The sequence below is a fragment of the Prunus avium genome, chromosome 8 (genome assembly GCF_965620075.1).
Source record: "Prunus avium chromosome 8, drPruAviu1.hap1.1, whole genome shotgun sequence".
Taxonomy (NCBI): Eukaryota; Viridiplantae; Streptophyta; class Magnoliopsida; order Rosales; family Rosaceae; genus Prunus; species Prunus avium.
Genome location: NC_142291.1, coordinates 1745126 through 1767555, shown reverse-complemented (window position 1 = coordinate 1767555; position 22430 = coordinate 1745126). Strand labels below are relative to the sequence as shown.

General features: G+C 38.7%; 2 protein-coding genes across 5 annotated transcripts; one reads left to right on the top strand and one right to left on the bottom strand.

The window, feature by feature from the left end:
• The first annotated feature begins 69 nt into the window (after positions 1–69).
• On the top strand, positions 70–8776 carry LOC110745580 (Polynucleotidyl transferase, ribonuclease H-like superfamily protein). Of its 2 annotated transcripts, XM_021945697.2 has the most exons (15): positions 70–335; positions 686–742; positions 877–942; positions 1284–1417; positions 1536–1648; positions 1824–1952; positions 3134–3241; positions 3336–3406; positions 4111–4170; positions 4933–4988; positions 5467–5527; positions 5696–5963; positions 6333–6514; positions 6615–6910; positions 8119–8776. In XM_021945697.2, the coding sequence occupies exons 1-15, from the start codon at positions 222–224 to the stop codon at positions 8240–8242; spliced, it is 1839 nt and encodes a 612-aa protein (XP_021801389.2). In that variant the 5' UTR covers positions 70–221; the 3' UTR covers positions 8243–8776. The 2 variants fall into 2 exon arrangements, with proteins under 2 accessions (XP_021801389.2, XP_021801390.2); XM_021945698.2 differs by lacking the exon at positions 1824–1952.
• A 5971-nt stretch (positions 8777–14747) lies between these two features.
• SCL1 (SCARECROW-like 1) lies at positions 14748–18173 on the bottom strand. 3 transcript variants are annotated; one of them, XM_021945701.2, is made up of 4 exons: positions 18022–18172; positions 17547–17724; positions 16537–16841; positions 14748–16416 (listed from the first exon to the last, which is right to left on the bottom strand). In XM_021945701.2, the coding sequence occupies exons 3-4, from the start codon at positions 16781–16783 to the stop codon at positions 15023–15025; spliced, it is 1641 nt and encodes a 546-aa protein (XP_021801393.1). In that variant the 5' UTR covers positions 16784–16841; positions 17547–17724; positions 18022–18172; the 3' UTR covers positions 14748–15022. The 3 variants fall into 3 exon arrangements, with proteins under 3 accessions (XP_021801393.1, XP_021801391.1, XP_021801392.1); XM_021945699.2 differs by having other exon boundaries at positions 14748–16841; positions 18022–18173; XM_021945700.2 differs by having other exon boundaries at positions 14748–16841; positions 17547–17608; positions 18022–18138.
• Positions 18174–22430: the final 4257 nt, after the last annotated feature.

Here is a 22430-nt window from a genome sequence, read left to right as displayed (position 1 = left end):
ACTTGTCATAGGCCTTTATACTAACAGTGGATAAGGATATCCTTATCCTGGATAGGACTACAACCCGCGCAAATTTCAAGCCCAGCCCAACTCAACAATTGGGTTGTCGGGTCTAATTTCGGATTGACCCAGAAAAATACAAGGGTTTATACTCTCTCTCTCTCTCTCTCTGCTCTCTGTTCTGTGTTCTCGGGGTTGATTGGTTAAGCTTCACAGAAGCCATGCCTTCTTCCCTCAATAAATGCGAAGCTTTAGTTTCTGAGGAAGAAGTTAGCTCCAGCAGCAACAAAAATGATAGCAAGCGCTCCACTTTCTTCGATGTTTATGGCCCTCAAGTACTCTCTCTCTCTTCAATTTTATTTTATTTTTCTTCTTTGTTTGGCTATGAATTGGTTTTGGGATTAATAATAATTGCTGATCGTTATATTGCATTTGAATATTGAAATTTTTTATATAAACAAAATAGTAAATATAGAGGTGGCATATATTCTTGTATCTAAAAGAGGTGTGTTTATAGCTATGCATTCGATTGTTGTGGTGTTAGTGTTATGCATGTATGCAGTGCAGTAAACTTTAGCTTATACCAGTAATACTTTTGTGCCTGCCTTATAGTTGCTCTGTCTGGTGGCTTTTGATAAAGAATGAACTCTAGTGCATTACTTATAATTTTTTTTCCCCTTTTCAGAGTAAAGCAGAGGTGGTTTTTAAGACGCCAGAAGCCAACTCAACTCTGAACTTGCAAGTGGGTATTCTCAATCACCCAATTTTTTTGAAATATTGTTCATTTTCTGTGAATTGGTTGGAAAAGTTTTGATTTGAGTTTGGCCATTTATTAATTAAGAAAAAAGAGTCAGCCCAGTTTGTGTTTTGGTGCAGGAGGTTCAAGAACTAGTGACATGGGTGCTTGGTGAAGGATTCATGCCGTCATGGGTTTTTATTAAGGTAAAGGATGCTCTCATTCCTTATCGTCTATTTTGATCATTCCAGTGTATGAATGGTTACAGACCAATGAACCATAATGAGCAATATTACCAAAAATAGGTGGAAGAGTTGTTAATATTCCTACCAACATGGTTATATCCGTTGATAAGTTGTAGAGAGTTTGACCATAGATAATGTTAACACATCCCATCAAATAGGTGAAAGACTCATTAAACTGTGAAATGTTACCCTGTTCTATATATTTCCCAATCTGTTTGGCTTTGGTGCATAATTTACAGACATGCAGTGGAAAGAAACATGAATCCTTAGAGTTATTTATACTGTAACCTTGCATTTTGCAGAACAAACCGCTCATTCCCAAAGTGGTTATGCTTTATGTCCCAGGCCTGGATGCAGCTTTGTACTTATCACAGCACCGACTACTTAAGAGTCTCAAAGAATTTTGTGGCAAGCCAAGACCAGTTTTAGCTCTCAGGTAGGTGATGAATATGATTTTTTTCCTCCGCCTTACGAGGTTATTATTGTGTATTTTCCTGTGCTTGCACTTTTTATGGCTTTATTCTTTTTTTTTTTTTTTTTTTTTCCTATGTTAGCTGTATGTCAGATGGAATGCAGACGATTGATGCCCTCCTAACATGCAAAGTGAAAAGAAAGAGGGAAGAAAATAGTACAGCTACAGAGAAATCTAACCTGGCATCTCAACAAGGTATGTGACATTGATCATACCAAACTTCTTGCTCTAATCTTAATTTGCTAATTTGCATGAAAAAATTGGTAATTGTACGGGGTTCAAGGATAATTTAATTGGGGGAATGCTATTCCAACTTGTCTGAGTAGAAAAGCAAGCCACAAGCACCCTGAATCTCTGCGTATTTATATAGGTCTCTGGTGTTTCAGTAATATGCATGCACTGAAAAGAACACTGCTCAGGTGGCTGTCTACTTATTGCAGCGCTCTAGTTGCTTTTTTAAAACTACTCCATTCCAGTTTGGCTAGAAGTCCTCTCTTTGGTAATTTTGTTCATTATAGTTTCATGTACACTGTTCTGAATTAACGAGTCCCTTGTTGGGAGTGTATTAATGTTATGTAAGAGGAGAAAAATTTCTCATGTGAGGAGGAAATCTTGGATTGGAACTATTAGGAAAGAGCCTACAGGGTTGTGATTAAAAATAAGAAACCAAATGCAGCATGTCATATGGATGAAGCTAATTTCGCATAGCCAACTTTGTTTGCTTCCAGAAGTTGAAAAAAAAAGCTTTTGTTGTTTTCTTCACGCTGTCAAGTATTTACTCTCATTGTAGTATTCCCAAGTATTTGCATGCACAAAGCATGAACAAAAACACAATGCCATCCGGAAAGAGTAGTTTCTGCTTCATATAGATTGCTAATGATTCCTAACATTGAAGTGTAACATCAAAATTATTACACTATAATATTGGAGTGCACCATAAAAATCCTTGGATTTCCCTTTTGAACTTCATGCATTGTTTCATCAATGTGAATAGAGTCCAGATATCTTGGAGATCTCTTTTGTATGTGTTACTTAGCCATCCAGAAAGAGTAGTTTCTGATTCATATGGTCAGCTAATGATTCCTAAGATTGGAATGTCTCATAAAAAATATTACAATAAAATATTGGATTTCACCGTAAAAGTCCTTGCATATGGAAGTGTAGAAAAGCTTTCGCTTTTGAAATTCATGCATTGATGTTAGTATGAATAGAATCCAAATATCTTGTCAGTTTTCTCTTATCTTTGAGATATCTTTTGTATTGGTTATTTAGTCGTACAGTTTTTGCATTTCTTAAGTTGGTTTAGGTTTTTATCATTTGATGCAAGCTGCATAATGGAAGTTATGATATTTTTATCTTTTTACTTAAAATAAGTAATTTCCTTACTGAAGTTATGCAAGGAAATTTAAAAGGTCCTGTACTTGAACCATTGTTGGTCTTATTCCTTTGACCTATGCATTTTTATTTTTCTTGCACTTTACTAAGATATATTTAACCTTGCTTGAGGTTTCATCCTTCACGCCTTAAATTAACTTTTACTATTAGCTGTTTGTGACTGGACATGAATGAAGGTTTTGTTCCTTTATAACAAGTATGTCCCTTCTGAAAATTATGTTGCCACTCCTTGCGGATCATCTTAACATTCTTTTTTGGTTGTCTATACATGTCATTCTGGTACAGATGATCCATCCTCTGTGGACCTTATGAAAGATCTACCTTTCCCTATTACATTTTACACTCTTACAACAAAACAACTTGAAGACAATGGATATTGCTTCAATCAGCCAGGTAACAAGACATGTGCTGTTTTAGTTATTATTTAAACTTTTCTCTGAGTTAATTTGTGGGTAGTTCCTTAAACTCTTATATTGTTTCAATACAGGTTTTCTTTCAACTCTTCCAGCCCTTTCAGGATCATCTCATTATGAAATGTTGGCACTTGATTGCGAGATGGTAAATCCTTGAATGTCAATTTTTTGAAGAGAGGAATATATTTTAATTATTTCCATAAAGTACTAGATAACTGTTAGCCTGTGGGAAGTTCATTGTAGGGCACATTCTTCCTTTCAATTTATTTTGTACTTGTTAGCTGAATCCTAAATGGGGGGTTTATCCACCAGTGACTTCGTATCTGAGCCAGTAGCTGCTGATTAAAATGTTTAAGAGCTGTTTGTTGGTGATCTTGAGTTTAACTACTTTGGGGTTGGGGTGGTTATGTTTGATAGGTATATTTTTTGGAGGTAGTGCAGGGTGCTTCTAGGCTTTTCTTTTCCCTTCACCTTGGGACAGTTTCATTGTGGGAGGGATGATGTTGGTTTTGGTGGACACAAGGTGGCTTGGTGTCTTGTTCAGAAAAGAGAAAGGACAACATGGGAAAAGGAATGACAAGTATAAGACTTGGTTATCGATAAGAGGTCACGTACTGACATTTGAGCTTGAAGTTCTAAAACTAGATCACTACCTTCTGAAAGTTGCTTATTGAATGCACATGCTTCTACTTTTCTTAAAATCATACATGCTAATTTTTTTGTTTTTAGCTGTTAATCTTGTCACCCTGTATATGACGTGTTCAGATTGTGGAAATTTAGTATTTATTATTTTCTCATAAAGTATTGGTGTACTCATGTCATCCTGGTTGATCCATTTTGTTTTGTTAGTGTGTCACAAGTGAGGGTTTGGAGCTAACAAGAGCAACATTGGTGACTATCAAAGGAAAGGCAAGTTCTGAATATTTTGTTTCCTAATTCTGCAAAAGTATCTGGGTTTTAAATGTGGGTTGGATGCAAGAATTTCATACATTTTTTTATAAATTTATTTAATCTAGAAGTTAGATTTTAATGTGACTATGCAATTGTTGAGTGGTCTCATTTAAATTGGAATGTTTCAATACTTGTAAATTCAGTTGAAATCTTGCTCATGTCTCTTCAACTTTGGCCTGTGTGTCATTTTAGTCCCTAAAATCTGAATGTCACTGCTTACACCCGTAAATCAATAATCCTTCATGGAGTTGGTCCAAATCTCAACTTTTGTTAGTTTTTCAATAAGTGATTGTGTGAGTAGCACGTGGTCACTTAGTTAAGGCAAATTAGTCATTTCCTTTCCTTCCCTATGTGTGCCATGCCAGCGCATTAACAGAATTTTAACGGAAATGAACGGAAAGGACCTGTGGAAAACATGAAGACGTCATTGATCAATTTTAAACACGAAGACGTCAGGGGCCATTTATGATATAAGCCCTCTTAATAGTATTGCCAAAGTCCTGTTTAGGCTTTTTGGAATTCCTCATATAAAATTATTTCAAGTTCTTGCCAAGATTTTTTGAAATTTTGACTAGTATATATGATTCTGAATGCTTTGAAACTCTTAATGTACTCTAGAGTGTTAAAATTTCTTCTATGTAGTTTTGTTCTTATGGCTTTGTTACCACAGCTAATAACTTGTTTTCTCAATGTTTGAACTTTCCCTTTGATGAATCTCAGGTTGTGCTAGATAAATTGGTTAAACCAACAAATACTATCGTAGATTATAACACCAGGTATGTTTTTATTGCTTTTGTTATTCCTTTAATGTATTTGCTCTAGTCTTTAAACAGTTATGGCTGCTGATATTGCTTGGAAATAATTAAACTCGATAGGAATTGAGAAAGGCAAGGAATCCAGACATTTTGTTGTCTCACAGTGCTGGAGTAATGAGTAGATAAAAGAAGAGGAAGTAACTTCTCTGGAAAAAAAAAACAATTAGACAGAATGAGCTAAACGTTTATGATCTTTATGTATGACTCAACCAAACTTGGGCATTGATAGTTTTCTATTCAATATGAAAAATAAAAATACCATAGGAAACGTGTACAGCTTTAATCAAACCATCAGTTTTTCATTTTTTATTATTTTATTTCTTGGTATAGGTGATTCTTAATGTTGATGCACTTTTGGATAAACATGAGCCCTATAATTTGATTGCAGGTCTAATATTTGATTTACTGCTTAGTGAATGACAAGTGACTTTCTATGCAGGTTCAGTGGAATCACAAGTGAGATGTTAGATGGCGTGACTACAAGTCTTAAAGATATTCAGGTTCATTCTTGGGTCTTGCTCTCCATTTTGTACATATGTATATTGTATTGGTGCTTACTGGTTTTCCATGGTAATGACTTGTGAGATGTTACTTCACTTATTAATTTTATCATATCATGTTAAGACACCATTTCATTCTGATTTATAACATTCCTTTTGTATGCTCAGGACGAATTTCTAAAGCTGGTTTACAAAGAGACCATCCTAGTGGGGCATTCCTTGGAGAATGACTTGTTAGCATTAAAAATCTCTCACAATCTAGTGATTGATACAGCAGTGTTGTACAGGTACTCCCGTGGTGGATCTTACAAATCTAAACTTCGGGATCTTGCCCGGAAATTTCTTTCTAAAGAGATACAGCAGTCAGGGGATGGCCATGACAGTATTGAAGATGCAAGAGCTGCTATGGAATTGGCACTTCTAAAGATTAGACATGGTAAGTGGCTATCTTTTGCATTTAAATCGTACCATTAGTGGAATTTAAGGACATTGGTGGAAATCAAAAAGTGTGTGTAGTTTGTAAATTCACGAACAGGAAGATATGTAGCCTGCCAAAGAGTTTAAATCTTGCAAAACAGCTTTCTCTTACACCCTTTTTTCTGTATCACAATGCAGTGTGTACATATCAACAGCACTACTTTTCTTAATTTATATGAATTTTGTTTTGACTTAGATTGAACCTCCCTATGGTCAGCACATACATTTATGTAGCTGAGATAATTATCATGTGCCTTTGAATCCGTCAATGTCTGTTAATGTTGAATTTAGTTTTGATCTTATATGCATGCCCTCTTTCTTGGATTAGGACCTGACTTTGGCACAAGACCATCACTGATACGGAAAAGACTCCTAACTGTTTTGAGTGAGAGTGGAAAGACCTCCTCTATCATTGATGATGTTTCTATTGTGAAGCGATATGCTTCTGAATTATCCCATGCAGTTCCTGTGTCCTCTGATGATGAAGCTTCTTCCAAAGCTCAAAAGGAGGTAAATTGTAATGGCTGTGCCCCCCGTACTTTTCTTGTATTTATTATTTGTCTTGGCTACATCTTTTTACATGCTTGTCTTCATCTACTGTTGATTGTAGGCAAGGAATGATAGAGTGCATTTTGTCTGGACTCAGTTTTCTGAATTGAATTGTTATTTCAAGAAACAAGCAGAGGATCCGGAGAAGTTAAATGGAAAACTTGCAGAGATGATATCCTTGCTTACATGTGATAAGAATTCAGGCAATAAAAAAGGTATTAAATGCAACTTGGCATCTGAACTCAAGGAAATTCTAAAGCGAGTGGATACTAGAATACGTACCCTCTATGCTGCATTACCCACTAATGCCATGATTATTGTCTGCACCGGTCATGGAGATATAGCAACTGTCTATAGGTATGTACTGCATTGCACCTTGATCATTACGATGTTGTCTTTTGTTTGTCCCTTGAAAATATTTTTAAAGAGCAATATATGAGTTATTGATTCTGCATGTTGAGGAAATTTGCCTATCGCGACAGTCAGATTGTTGGTGATCCCTTAGTGGAAATACATTTGGTGTTGTTTAAATGGCAATCAGCGTAGTATTCTGTTGACGCCTCAGCTTAACAGATTTGTTATATGAAACATTGATATAAGCAGTAATTTTGAATGTTGATTCAACTACTAGTAGGCTAGAAGGGCAATTATTGACTTAACATTGGAGATGGCATGGGGGCTGTGAAATACCGGTCCATTGTTACTGAAGTTGATTCCATTAGTGAAGATACCCTTTTCCTTAGCATGCATTTCTTAGTACCACCATGTGACCCATAAAATACATTAAGACCATAAACCAGATGCATGCTTTTTAAATAATAGCTTTTCTAAAATCGTCAATTTCAGAAATATTGTTTAAGAAGAAGAAATTAAGATATGTGATGGTTAGAATATTCCAAAGTTTCATGGTGATCAAACAGGTTATTTTTATAAGCAAAAAATGTTATGTCAACCAACAATAAAGTTTTTAACAAAGTATGAGAAGACAAAAGAATGTGAAACTGATGTGCAAGCTCAGTAACTTTTAGTGTGCATGATAGTCTGCCCTTGAAGTTTATCATGGGAAAGAAGGTTAAGTGTTTAAATTTCTGAAACTCGAATACCCTTAAACCTCAAGGGAGGAATACTTAATTGGACATGAGGTTGAGTTTGATTGTGATGCGTGACTTTTTGCTGCACAATACACAAGCTCTTAGTGTCAAGATCAAGACTGCCTTGGTCTTCTAGAACAGAGCAAACTCTTGGAATAGTGTAGTCACCTCTGGTGATAGATTTTTGTGAACATTGTGCACAATATTATTTCTTGCAAGTACTGGTAGCATTCAAAAGTGTAGCTTGATGAGTTCAATCCTTACTTCTAGTGTATGTCCCAAAAGAGATGCAGCTCAAGGATAGAATTTTCTTCGACTGGTGAATCTTGTTTCATTGAAATCTAAGGCTTTAATATCAACTATTTGGTTGACATCTTATAAAATAATACAAATTTATTTGGATTGTTGCATGTCAAGTTGCTTAATGGAAGTTGATTCGTGTCTGACCCTGTTAACTCTTGTGCATGGGTGAAGATTAAGGAAATTGCTTTTGGATCGTAGTGAAACCACAATGTGCCGCGAGAGCATTGTAAAGGTATTGGAAGAGCTCCAAGCCCAAGCTGAGGTAGCATTGTGTTTTGTTGGTGTGAAGAATTGAGTAGAGATATCAAAGGGTTGTAGGAGTGACTTCCAGAGAGAATTAGGTGAGGAGATCTTATGGACAAAAATGAGCACTCCGGCAGCTTTTTCTACTTTCTACTTATGATCAGTGTTCACAAGAGCGCGACGGTTACATATCTTACAAGGTTCAAGCAGCTTCTTGTCCGAATGATTTTTTTAGGAGGCTTGGATAACTACTAAATTCCCTATGGAATATCAGAAGTCAGCAAAGGTATGAAGGAAAATCTGGAATGAAAACAGGGTCTCTTACAAGAGGGGACGAGAAAGTGCTGGAAAAGTTGAAGAGGTAGTTTATTCCCATGCTTACCAGAGGGAAGTCCTAATTGTATTTTCTGATCTTGTAATTTATGCATAATATTATTTTTCACAATTTTGATGATTTTCAATCATATTCAAAATTAATCGTCACCTTTTTCTCGGTGGCTGGGAGGAATGTGTTAGAAATTATCATTGTAGCGGCTGGTATTTCGGATAAAATATAAAAGTAAAAATTGATATTTTTCTCTACTTAGGTAGCATTTGTATTGTGTAAAGATATTTTTTTTCTTTTTTTATACAAGCAATAGTCTAAACTATTCCAAATTAATCTAATCTAAGGGATTTGAACTTGGGCTTACTGCTCTGGTTAACTGGTCTAATCCACCTGTAGAAAAGATACTTTTTCATATATGCAATTCACGGGTACAGGCCTTATATACAGGCATAGGAGGTAGGTAAATGGTTTTACAACGGTAGTGCAGTAATTATATCAAACCTAAATGCTGTAATTACAATACAATAAAGCTATAATTAAGATACAATAACAATGTAACGGAAATACTCCTTGAATGGGCATAACTATGATTGAATGTCATGATTGTGGTGGTAACTCCCTAACACTCCCCCGCAAACTTGACGCCGGATAGGTGACAAGGTTGGACACAAGATGCGCAAAACGGGCTGCAGGTAGGCCTTTTGTGAATACATCAGCAAGCTGATCTTGAGATGAAATGAACCGCACTTGATGACTTCCAGCAGTAAGACGTTCACGGATAAAATGATAATCAATAGCAACATGTTTAGTGCGGGAATGAAAGACAGGATTGGCAGCCATGTAGGTTGCAGATAAATTGTCACAATGAAGAAGAACTGGTTTAGAAAGAGAGAAGTGAAGTTCATGAAGAAGACTCTGAATCCAAATTGTATCAGCACAAGCATGGGCAAGTGCACGATATTCGGCCTCCGCACTGGAACGAGATACAGTGCGTTGCTTTTTAGCACTCCAAGATATAAGAGTCTTGCCTAAGAAAACACAATACCCAGTGGTGGAGCGTCGAGTATCGGGACATCCAGCCCAATCAGCATCAGAGTATGCGACAAGAAGAGAGGGGGCAGGAGAAAGGTGAATGGGTAGACCATATCCGAGCGTGCCTTTCAGGTAACGGAGAATGCGTTTGACAGCCTCAAAATGAACATCAGTAGGGGAGCCCATAAATTGAGAGACATGTTGAACGGCATAGGAAATGTCGGGTCGTGTGAAGGTTAAGTATTGCAAGGCACCCACAAGTTGCCGATAAGGAGTGGGATCTGAAAGTGGTGAACCATGAGAGCGTGATAGAGAGGTCTTGGAAGCTGTAGGAGTAGTCGCAGGTTTGCACTCAAGAAGGTTGCTGCGTTTGAGAAGATCAAGAGTGTACTTGTTTTGAGTAAGATGAACTGAATCCGGCAAATAAGAAACTTCAACACCCAGAAAGTAATGCAATCTACCAAGATCCTTGATTTCAAACTCAATGCCCAATCTGTGAATGAATGTACGGAGTTGATTGGAGTCGCTACCTGTAAGAACAATATCATCCACATAAAGTAACAGAATCATCATAGAATGTGCATCTTTGTAAACAAACATGGAAGAGTCAGCTTTGCTATTAACAAAACCAACACGAAGTAGGAATGAGCTAAAGCGATGAAACCAAGCACGAGGGGCCTGTTTGAGACCATAGAGAGCCTTATGAAGCTTGCACACATGGTGAGGGCGACTAGGATCAACAAAACCAGGAGGTTGTTGCATGTAGACTTCTTCAGTAAGAAGGCCATGGAGAAAAGCGTTTTTGACATCCAACTGTCGGAGAGACCAACCAGAAGAGATAGCTAAACTGAGCACAGTGCGAACAGTGGTAGGTTTCACAACGGGACTGAAAGTATCAAAGTAGTCCACACCGGGTTGTTGATGGTAACCCTTGGCAACAAGCCTAGCTTTGTGACGTTCAATAGTCCCATCAGAATGGCGTTTTACTCGGAAGACCCATTTACAACCAACTGTATTGAAATGAGGGGATGAGGGAACTAAAGACCAAGTCCCTTGTTTAAGAAGAGCATTGAACTCTTCAACCATAGCATTTTTCCATTCAGGAAAGCGAGAGGCCTGTGTGTAAGAAGTAGGTTCATCATCAGTAGTTAAAAAAGCAGCAAAAGCTTGAGGCAGGGGATAACGGGTGGAGAAATTGGCATGATATTTGGGATTGGGTTTATGTATCCCAGATTTCGAGCGAGTGTGGATCGGGCTGGAGCGTGAGGGTGGTGGTTGAGTAGAAGCAGTAGAAGGTGCAGAGGCAGGGGCTGTGTCCAGCGCTGCCGTTGAGGATAAGGAGGAGGACAGAGGCTCGAGAGCTGGTCCAACGTCTGGAGCAGTCAGGCAAGAAGGGACGTTGTGACTGGCACTGCCGGATGCTGGGAGCAGCATGGCGTGCGATCTGGGGAAGTCGGGGGCAGGGTTGGAGGATGGGATTAGAGGCACGGGATCAGGGGATGGAGGCGTGATGGCTGAGGACGGAGAGAGGGCAAGTGATGAGGTATGAGATGTGGCTTCGGGGTGAGTTAGGTTGGTGGATGAAGGAGGAAAAGGCTCATGGGCTGAAGGCAAAGAGGAGAGGGAGGATTGGGCCGCAGAGAAGGAAGGAGGGTTGGGCTGGGCCGTGGTGTGGGGTTGAGGGGAGGGGCTGGAGCTGGGCTGCTGGAGGTGTGGCTGGGCTCCTGGGGCTGTGGCGTGGGCCGGGTGCACTGTGGGAGGATTTGATGCTGGTGGGGGTAGCGGAGAGAGCAAAGGGTCAGGGTCAATGCCAGCAGGAACAATATCGAAGGTGTGTGATGGAGCCGGGGAGGAAGCAGCAACAGGGACAAAATAATAAAATCTGTCTTCATTGAAAACAACATGCCGAGAAGTGTAAAGGCGACCGGTTGGTGGATGGAAGCATCTATAACCACGATGACGATCACTGTAGCCAACAAAAACACACTCAAGAGACCGAGGTTGTAGTTTGTTAGAAACATAATCACCTAAGAAGGGATAACAAGTAGAACCAAAAACGCGAAGCAAGGAATAAGCAGGAGGATGACCAAATAATTTGTGATACGGAGAGACCCATTGGAGAACAGGAGTGGGTAGTCTATTGATTAAATAAACTGCCGTACAGAAGGCCTCGGCCCATAAATTATGAGGGAATTGGGCAGTAAGAAGGAGGGTGCGACCCATGTCAGCAATATGACGGTGTTTGCGTTCGGCCAAGCCATTTTGTTGAGGGGTATGGGGACACGAGAAACGATGAACAATACCATTTGTAGCACAAAAATGGCGAAACTGAGAGTTGTCAAATTCTTTGCCACCATCACTTTGAAATGTTTTGAGAGAGATGGAAAAATGATTGCGAACATACATGACAAAAGTGGAAAAATGACCAAAGACTTCAGATTTAAGACGCATGGGGAAAATCCAAGAATAACGGGTGAAATCATCAGTGAACAAGACATAGTAACGAAAACCAGAAATTGAAGCAGTGGGAGACATCCAAACATCCGAGTGTATTAAGTCAAAAGGAGCAACAGTAGAGTGTTCTATGGGAGAGAAAGAAAGTCTTATTGATTTTGCCAATGCACAATGTTTACAATGTTCACGTGGTAAACGAAAGGAGGAACCAAGTAAAGATTGAGAAACAAGAGTGCCGAGCACTTTATTGGAGGGATGTCCAAGACGGTGATGCCAGAGAGACGAGGACGAGACAACGGTGGTAAGAGCAGTTGGAGAGGTAGGCAAGAGCTGGGGAAAGATAGGATAAAGACCATCTTTACATGGGCCCTGAAATAGAACAACACCAGTTTTCAAGTCACGAATAATATAACCCCATGGAAAGAAAGTAATACTGACAAGGGAATCCTGAGTAAACCGAGCAATGGATAAGAGATTTTTACGAAGAGAAGGAACACGAAGAACGTCGAAAAGACGAAACAAAAAATTGCCAGAAGAAAATGAAACGTTACCAGAATGAGTAATGGGAAGGGAGTCACCATTACCAAAGACAACTTGATCATGAGGGGAAATAGTGGCGGAGGAAACGTTGGTGGAGCGACGGGCATCATTGGTCATGTGATTGGTCGCACCGGAATCCAAGTACCAATTAGGATCAGATGAGGCAGCAACATGCATGCCGGCGAAAGCACGGGACTGAGGGCACTGAGAAGCAATGTGACCATACTGGCTGCAAGTCCAACACTGGACAGGGGAACGAGTAGCAGGAGACGGACCCAAAAGGCCAGAAGAGTTCTGATTAGGACGCTGGCGGCGGTTGGAAAAAGATGACGGAGGATTCGAGCGAGGCGAACGCGAGTCCTTGGGCGCACCGCGGGGGCTACGCTGATAGTGCTGGTGGGCATGGTGCTGGGTCAAAAAGGCAGTGGGCTGTGGGGAAGGCGAAATGGCAGCATGGTGTTGTTGCTGGGCTTCAAAGGCCAGAAGGCGGGCACGCAATTCAGCAAAGGAGGGTAATGGAGAAAATGTGGTGATGGCAGTGACAAGCATCGCATATTCCGGACCTAATCCCCGGAGAACATAAGTGACTAAGTCAATAGGAGAAACGGGAGAATTGATAGCACTGAGTTGATCCGCCAGATTCTTGGCAAGAGAGAGATATTCTGTAATTGGTTTAGAGCCTTTGGTGAGAGAGAGAAGCTGAAAACGAATGTGCGTGGCATTCGCAAGAGACTGTTGGGAAAAATTTTCCCGAAGACAATCCCAAATTTCCTTGGAGGTAGAACAGCCAACAACCTGAGAGAGGATGGATTCCTTGAGAGTGGAGCGAAGCAGACTCATGAGATAGTGGTCAGTTTGAAACCAAGTAAGATACTCAGGATTGGGCGTGGGATCAGAAGAAGGAATGTCGGTTGCTTTGGCGGAATCAGAGGAAGTATCAGGAGAGAGGAAAGGGGAGGGGCAGACATAAGAGCCATCAACGAAACGCCACCAATTTTGCCCAATAAGAAAGGGCTTGAGTTGACTTTCCCAAAGTAAAAAGTTGGATTCTGAAAGTTTGTAGGAGGCAAAGGAGGAGATGTTAAAGGGAAGAGTGGGACCAGTGAGAGAAGAAGACGAGGAGGCTATAGTAGAGGCCATGAGAGTAGAGAAAAAAAAAAGAAGAAAAGAAGCGAGGAAAAAGAATAAAATGCCGAGGCTCTTAGGCTCTTGATACCATGTAGAAAAGATACTTTTTCATATATGCAATTCACGGGTACAGGCCTTATATACAGGCATAGGAGGTAGGTAAATGGTTTTACAACGGTAGTGCAGTAATTATATCAAACCTAAATGCTGTAATTACAATACAATAAAGCTATAATTAAGATACAATAACAATGTAACGGAAATACTCCTTGAATGGGCATAACTATGATTGAATGTCATGATTGTGGTGGTAACTCCCTAACACCACCTTTGCTTACAAAGGGAGTTATAGACCCTTTTACTTTGGGAATGCAAAACTCCAATTTTTTGGGTTTCAGTAAAGGAATCGTAATCTTATTAATTTACCCATAGGAAGAAAGGAATCCTTGGTTGGAGAATGACTTTCATGAAATGTACTATCCTAGTCAATTACGCTTTGACACTTGTGATAACATTTCTACGTGGTATGTCATTATTGACCTGAGATAGCAAAAGAGTGCTATAACCGTTGCCATTGAGTTGTTCTTTCTTGTGGAGGGGTTGCTCCCCTGTTGACAACTCTAGAGTACTGGTGGTTTGCTAACACGTTTGCATGCAACAGTTATGTTTTCATCTCTCTTCATATGACCCGAGAGATGCAAACACAACCTGTGCATGCAACTGAGATGGTCAAGTTTTTATTTTTATCAAAGGGAGAGGAGATTCGAATTTGGAAAGGCCAAATTTATTTAAACAAAACCACAGTGGACTTTATGACAATTGAATTAGAATTAGGTTAAATTTGTCTAATTCCAGGAAACGAGTGCCTGGTTCAAATATGACAATTGAATTAACAGATTGTCACCCTTGAATGTAATCTGAAGGTGACTTGAATTACTAAATCATTTCAATTGAAGTGACGTGTTCTATATTTGGCTAATGCAGATAGCATCAGAAACCTGGGCAATGAAAACACCTGAAAACACTAAATTTAGGTCATACAGTGTTTGGATATTAAATTTGAAAGGCCTCAAAATGTCAAGATAATACTATCATTTTTCTTACAAGCAAAAAAGAAAGCAATAAAATAATAAGACGGAGAAGAGTATAGAAAGGTTATTCTATTACAAGCATAGAGATCATATATCAGTGTGTTAGATACGTAGCAGCTCCTTAGGTCCTTATTTATTAACTCCGAATACGATTACCTGTATCAGTGTACGTCTTGATCTCACACAAAACTATAAGTACAAGACTGAATGAAAGCATAACAGTAGTTTGGAACTAAATGATACATATCCATCAACATCATCACCTCCATGCTGAAGCAACAATCAAACTTTTGTTTTCCCATCCAAAATGAAGTGCACCGGCCTCCTCCTTCACCTTGTACCTGTCACAGTACTGTCTGATAAGTTCCCGAATTGAATCAGTTATACTTGTGCTCATAGGACATGAAGTAAATCCTGCCATGGTCATCCTAGCCCTCCACTTTCCAGCTACCTCATAACGCTCTATTCTTTCCTCTCCTTCGCATGCAACAATGTTCACTATGTCCCGTGCCAGGCACTGCCTTTCAACATTCATCCTATCCTGACTCTCTCTTGGGAGAGCTGCATCAAGGGAATCAAAAACAGCAGAGTAGTAATTGTAGGCTTCAATAAATCTTGGGAAAAAGGGGGTAGTATTGGTGTTCACATCTTGTTCTACAACTGTAACGAGTTTTGGCCTCAAGCTCTTGACCATCCGAAGAAGCTGGTCCCTCTGGTTTACTGTTGAAACACTTTCATCAGGCATGTGGTGAAGCTGAAAAGCAAAGTTTACCAAAAGTGCTTCCCCGGGCCTGCAGTCCAGCATTGAGGTATTGACGATTGAAGTCCTCGAGGCCACTGCTTGAAACTCAAATGGAACTTTAAGTGCTTCGGCAAGCTTCTCGAGCCTTTGTCCAATGATGTTAAGGCCCCCAACAGGACGTTGAACAGACTCAGGATCATCAACCCCTGTTAACCTCAAGTGTGGTGGCTTACCTAGCCGATTAGCAAGTGTTTGTATGAGTGTTATGTATTGATTCCCCTGGCTTATGTCGAAATCTATTATGTGAACTTTTTTTTCATCTTTACATGCTTCTATAATGGCTCCATTTGCAGCCATAAAGCCAAATTTGAAGCAAGGGCACACCTCAAAAAGGACTTGCATGGCTGCAAGGCGATAAGAGGATGGGGGTTCCTTGCATTTCAAAGATCTGTAAATAATTTTTCCTGACGAAGCCACGCGAGCTGCGAGGCCTTCTACCATGTAAGCTGCAATCCTCTGAGCAGGATCTCCTTGAATCGAGACCATCTGCCGGAGCTCACTTATCATTGTTGATGCTCCTTTGATGTTGCCCTCTGAAAGTGCACCAGCACAGTTGTAAAGCAGCTGCTTGGGTGTCTGAGGAGAAGCTTGTGTTATTTCTTTGTTGCTGCTGATGCTGCTCACATTAGACTCAGATGATGAAGACTCCTTGGGTGAGTCATGGAGCAATTCATTCTGGATTGGATCGGTCCATTCACCATCCACTTCCATGCTTTGACTACTGCAGTTTATTTCCTCATCATTTTCATCATCATTGTCCTCAAGAAGTGCTCGCTCCAATTCTTGAAGCTTCAGTCTCATCTTATCTTCATCAAAGCTATCTGCATCGGGGCTTTGACTCTCAAAGTAATCTGATTCAAAATTGGATTGATAAGCATCATGTTGCCTCATGGACATTAAAGAAGTGTTAAATGGATTTTGAGTGTTCAAGGAGGAAACTGATCCAGCTCTGAGCTGGTAAGATGAGTCACCTTGTGGATTAGTTGAATTTCCAGAAATGCCAGAGCTAGATGGTTTTGCAATTTCTTCCATTGGGGAGTCAAGCAAGTTCTCATAGCTCTCAGCGGAGTCAGGATCAGCCGCATACAGAGTCTTATGCTTATCGGAGATAAATGTTTGAGTGGACAAGGTGGAACTGTCATTGCTGCCCTTTAGAGAGTAGAGTTTGAAGTTTCTGTAAGATGTGGTGGAGAGCTCCGCTGGCCTAACTAAAGACATGGTCTTGTTTTACCTCTTCAGTTGTTGAATAAGACTAGTTCTGTCACACAGTTGAGTTCTGTATCACAAATTGTCACACATTAGACGGTAAATTACTGTCAAACTCTCAGTAAGACTGGAAATTAGCAAAACAGATCAAATCAATCTGGTGTTAGTTTCTACGATGCAATAAGCAGAAATTCTGCGGAGACACAGATAGAAATAATAATCCATTGAAATTAACAATGTATTCTAAACTTTTTTCAAAAAATTGTATTCCGTATGTTCTTTTGCACTTTCAGGTAAAAACTTGTGCAAGGAAGCAAAATGAATGAAATTGCATGAAACTCACAAAAAGTATAAGCGACAATTAAGTTCTGTTTGCCGGGATGGAGAAGATATAGCTTACAGAAAGGCCCTGGGATGGAACACCAGCACCAGTTGTTTAGTTTTCTTTAAAATCATGTATCTGAATTATGAAAGCCTTGAACGACATGGCAACTCCAAAGAAACCCAAAAACAAAAAAACAAAATTGTTGTTTCGTGGCAGCTGGCAATTACAGAGGAACAAGTTGCCAAACTGGAAAGGACTAAGTCAAAAAAAACTTTCTGAGATTACAACATGCATAAACATCATCACAGGAAGAGAGAGATCCATGCCTAAGCCAATGATTTCATTGACTTTCTGTAAATATAATATGCAAACATAGCTCATGACAGTTCAATTCATCAGAGGAGAAATTTAAGAAATCTAAAATAGAAGGAGAAGGAAAAAGAGATATACCTGATGCTGCAAGATGAAGACCTCTATGAAGAAGGTGATGAGATGATATGAGCAATCAAGTCCTGTATAATTAAGTAGACAGCCCAAATGAAGATGAACCTCAAAATTTGCTTTGTAGGAAGGGGAAAGATGGAGGATTTGACCTTGGGATTAAGACAGAGGAAAAGGGCCAAAATACCTGCTTATATTTATTTAAATAATTTTATTAGATTGTTGTGAGGTTAGGTAGATTGAGAAGCAACAAACAAGTAGAAAAAATAACCCAAAACAAATTTTAAAGAAAGACCCACATAACGAAAATTAAAATATTACAGGAAACTATATGCCATTTGGGTGGATATTTACTAGCCATTTCAAGAATCTGACTATTTTGGAGAGCCATTTATCAAAGGAGACTTTGTACAGAAAATTCCAACGTTCTGGAATTTCAGAAAGACCGAAAAAAATAAAAAAGCAGTGAGAAAGAGAAACTTACCCAACAATTCTCTTCTTCAAGGAAACTTTCAATTCCACATTCTCCTGGCCTCTTCCTATGGTTTTCACCTTTTCTTTTGCTTTCATTTGTGTTCATCAGTCTGCATGTTTATACCAAATTGTCTGACTAACTTTGTTTTGTTGACAGGAGAATGTCACATTGTGTACTTCGAAAGCACAACTATTGGGGTGTTCCTACTTTGACCAGCCAATCCTGACCATTCAATCTGCAATCTGCACAAAAATGGATGAAACCTACGGTGACAGATTGGGTTTGCAAAAGTCAAGAGAGTTGGGTAAAATAGTACTTGAACTGGTGGTCTTCGACTGGTATGAGCAACTGTTGTACGGTAATGTTTGAAAAATGGTAACAAAGTTGTGTTATGTGGTTAGTGACGATTGGTGGAACAGAATCGAATGTGTTCATGGTGGGGCTGCTATTCTCCTCGGCATGGAATTATTATAGCACCTTTATGACAAAGTCAAAGTGATGTAGGACGAAATATGGTCACTTATGACACTAGGAAAAGAAGGAAGGCGTATCGTTGGGATTTTCTAATTGATTGAAGAAGAATTGGAGTGAAGAAGAATTGGAGCGAAGAAGTGAAAAGGGACATAGCAGGAATTTGCAGATTTGGCGTCCGAGCTCCGATTAGGACGCAAAATACCATTTCGGAAAGGGAACGACGCCACGAGTCAAACTCACAGCTTTGCTGTGATGTATGATGGATTTTGGCATTCTGAGGTCGTTTGGCCTTCCAAAACCGCATTCAAAGTTTCGTAGTTAATTTTCGGAATAAATTCAGTTTTTCAGTTTTTCAGTTTTAATGTAATAACTCCCCTAGCAGTTACAAGGGTTGAGAGTTGTGTATTTAGGCAGGTTTGTCTAACGTTTTTGTACACTTCAGATTTTAATACAATTAATCAAAGAGAGTTTCTCTTAATTTTCTGGTGGAATCCAGTTTCCTTGTTACTCAAGGTTTTCGTTTGAAACCTTTATTGCTTGTGCTGCGTCAAGTGGTATCAGAGCGGGTCTCTCCCGTCTCGGTATTATTGGCTTGTCTTATCAGAGTAGGTTTTGCCTGACTCGAGGTGCCTCCAATGGCTCGTCCAGACGAAGAAGATAGGACCCGTGGAGACGGGGAACCAATCACTCTTAGAGAATTTGATGTTGCAGTTGTTCCATACTTCATGGGGAGCGACTGCATCGAAGGCTTTCTTCAATGGGTTGCAGACATAGAGGAAATATTTGATTCAATAGCGATCCCAGAGGAGAAGATGGTGGAAATTGTTGCATCCAGTTTAGAAGACGATGTTGCTTTTTGGTGGGATCAGTTGCGAAAATCTAGGAAGCAACAAGGTAAAAATCCTATTAGTTCTTGGCATTGGATGAAGAGACTTCTTGTGAAAAAATTCTTTCCTTTTGAATATAATATATATTTATTAAGGAATGGTTACAAGATTGTTCAACCCAATATCATGGTGGGTCTAGAAAAGATGGAGGAAGTTCTCGAAAAGGAAGAAACTGTGATGGATGCTATATTAATTGAAGATCCAATCATCCATAAGATGAAGGAAGAGATTCAAGAAAAACAAGATATTGAGCTTATTGAAACTCCTGTTGTTGAAACATATATTTCAAAAGATGAAGAACAACAATTGGATTCCTCTGAAATTAAAGGCATGGATGAATCTGTATTTGGAGAAGAAAATAATTCATACAAGGAGTTTGATTCTCAACTAGCCTATTCTAATCTTGTTTATGGAATTAATTATATGATTATTCCATCCAAATATGAGCAAGTCCTAATTCTACAAATTGAAGAGTTTATCTACACATCAAGTTCTATGCCTACTCAAGTTCATTTTAACGAGAACTCGAGGTCGAGTTCTTTACAAGTGAAGGAGTCTGATGTAGGACGAAATATGGTCACTTATGACACTAGGAAAAGAAGGAAGGCGTATCGTTGGGATTTTCTAATTGATTGAAGAAGAATTGGAGTGAAGAAGAATTGGAGCGAAGAAGTGAAAAGGGACATAGCAGGAATTTGCAGATTTGGCGTCCGAGCTCCGATTAGGACGCAAAATACCATTTCGGAAAGGGAACGACGCCACGAGTCAAACTCACAGCTTTGCTGTGATGTATGATGGATTTTGGCATTCTGAGGTCGTTTGGCCTTCCAAAACCGCATTCAAAGTTTCGTAGTTAATTTTCGGAATAAATTCAGTTTTTCAGTTTTTCAGTTTTAATGTAATAACTCCCCTAGCAGTTACAAGGGTTGAGAGTTGTGTATTTAGGCAGGTTTGTCTAACGTTTTTGTACACTTCAGATTTTAATACAATTAATCAAAGAGAGTTTCTCTTAATTTTCTGGTGGAATCCAGTTTCCTTGTTACTCAAGGTTTTCGTTTGAAACCTTTATTCATTCCTCATATGGTGTCTTTTTTTCTCTTCTTTTTTCTTTGTAGGTCTCATGAAAAACCTTTGGACCTTTCCCTTCACGCTTAACATCACAAATTGCTTTCGACCAAGAAAAAAAACATCATAAATGGTCTTGATTATACCTTTCACACGCATTCCACACATTCCGTGAGAATGAGAGTGAGAATGAAAACATTTCTATGTGCTAGTGTTTGGAAATATTAAGAAACGGTTTCGTTGAGACTTCCCTGCCAATATGAGTGGCATGATGAACTGCTAAATGCTAATGTGATCATGTTATGTTTTGACTGGACAACGTGTCTCCCGCTCATAATAGAAAGTCCTCACCCACGTTTCCATTTTTGGTTTATTCAAGTTTCCAGAAATACGGTTATAGAAAGGAAAAAAAAAATTGATAATTTTAGTCAAATCTACAACTTTCTTAAATTTGTGTAACAGAGCATGCACGTGTGTGTGTGTGTGTGAGGTTGTGTCCCTTCATTGTTTGGTATGCATACTTTAGTGAAACAGATGCAAATGACCGAAGTACTTGTAAACATGATTTTCCAACGGCAAATTAAACAAGAATATATATATGCAAAATAAATTATGTAGGGCCGTTTGATAATTATTTTAATTTTAGTTTTTATTTTTTATTTTTTGTGCTAAAATATAGAGGAAAAAGAGGGAGAATGGAAATGAGAATGAAAGCGGAGATGGAATTGAGAGGGAAAATGAGAGGAGAGGATGGGAAGGATGAGTAACAAAAGTGAAAACAAAAACTAAAAACTGAAATCAATTTCAAATTGTTTCCGTTTTTGTTACTCCTCCCTCTCATCCTCTCTCAATATTATCCTCATTCTTATTTTCCTCTATAATCTAGCATAAAAAATAAAAACTAAAAATAAAAATTGAAATGATTATCAAACAGGCCCGTAGTGATATTCTTTTCATTCTATTTTCAAAATTTGAGTTTGCACTACTACAAAAATTGAAATAGACGACGGGGAAACGCCGTCGTCTTTTTCTTTTTCAAACCATCGTTAAATCGACAGTCGTCTTTTTGAAATTCAAACTACGACGGTAATTCACCGTCGTCTATTATATGTAAAAACGACGGTTTTTAAAAGAACCGTCGTCTATTACATGTAAAGACGACACTTTTTCTGAAAAAACCGTCGTTATTGAATGTAAAGACGACACTTTTTTTTATAGAACCGTTGTCTATTAAATATAAAGACGACACTTTTTCTGAAAAAACCGTCGTCTATTTAATGTAAAGACGACACTTTTTCTGAAAAAACTGTCGTCTATTTAAATGTAAAGACGACACTTTTTATGAAAAAACCGTCGTCTATTTAATATAAAGACGACACTTTTTCTGAAAAAACCGTCGTCTATTTAAATGTAAAGACGACACTTTTTCTGAAAAAACCGTCGTCTATTTAAATGTAAAGATGACACTTTTTCTTAAAAAACCGTCGTTTATTATATCCAAAGACGTCTATTAAATCTAAAAAAGACGGTTTTGTTCCAAAAAATCGCCGTTTATTATCTGTAAAAATGATGTACTAATTTCATTTTAGATATCCTAAAAAATTATTTCTTTCATAAAACTTGAAGATTCAATTGTAATTACATTGTTTACCAATCTTGATTCCTACTATATCCATACAAAATACCATATTTATAACATTATACCCTATAATTACAAAATACCATATCCAAAGCATTAACCTATGGTTGTTGTATCTTCCACAATTTGTACTTGTTCTCCACATTCAGCTGTCATCTTGGAGTAGTGTTCTAAGTCATCTTGGTCAAATGGATCTTATATTCTTCTAAGTTGTCATCTTGGCCTTTGAGCTACACTTGATATAAGCTGCAGCACCTATTTGCCATGTCATCTTACCTGAGCAATCAAAAACCACAATAAGATTACATTATCTTGCTGTCATTTTAACTAACAAAAAATATGCATAAGCTTAT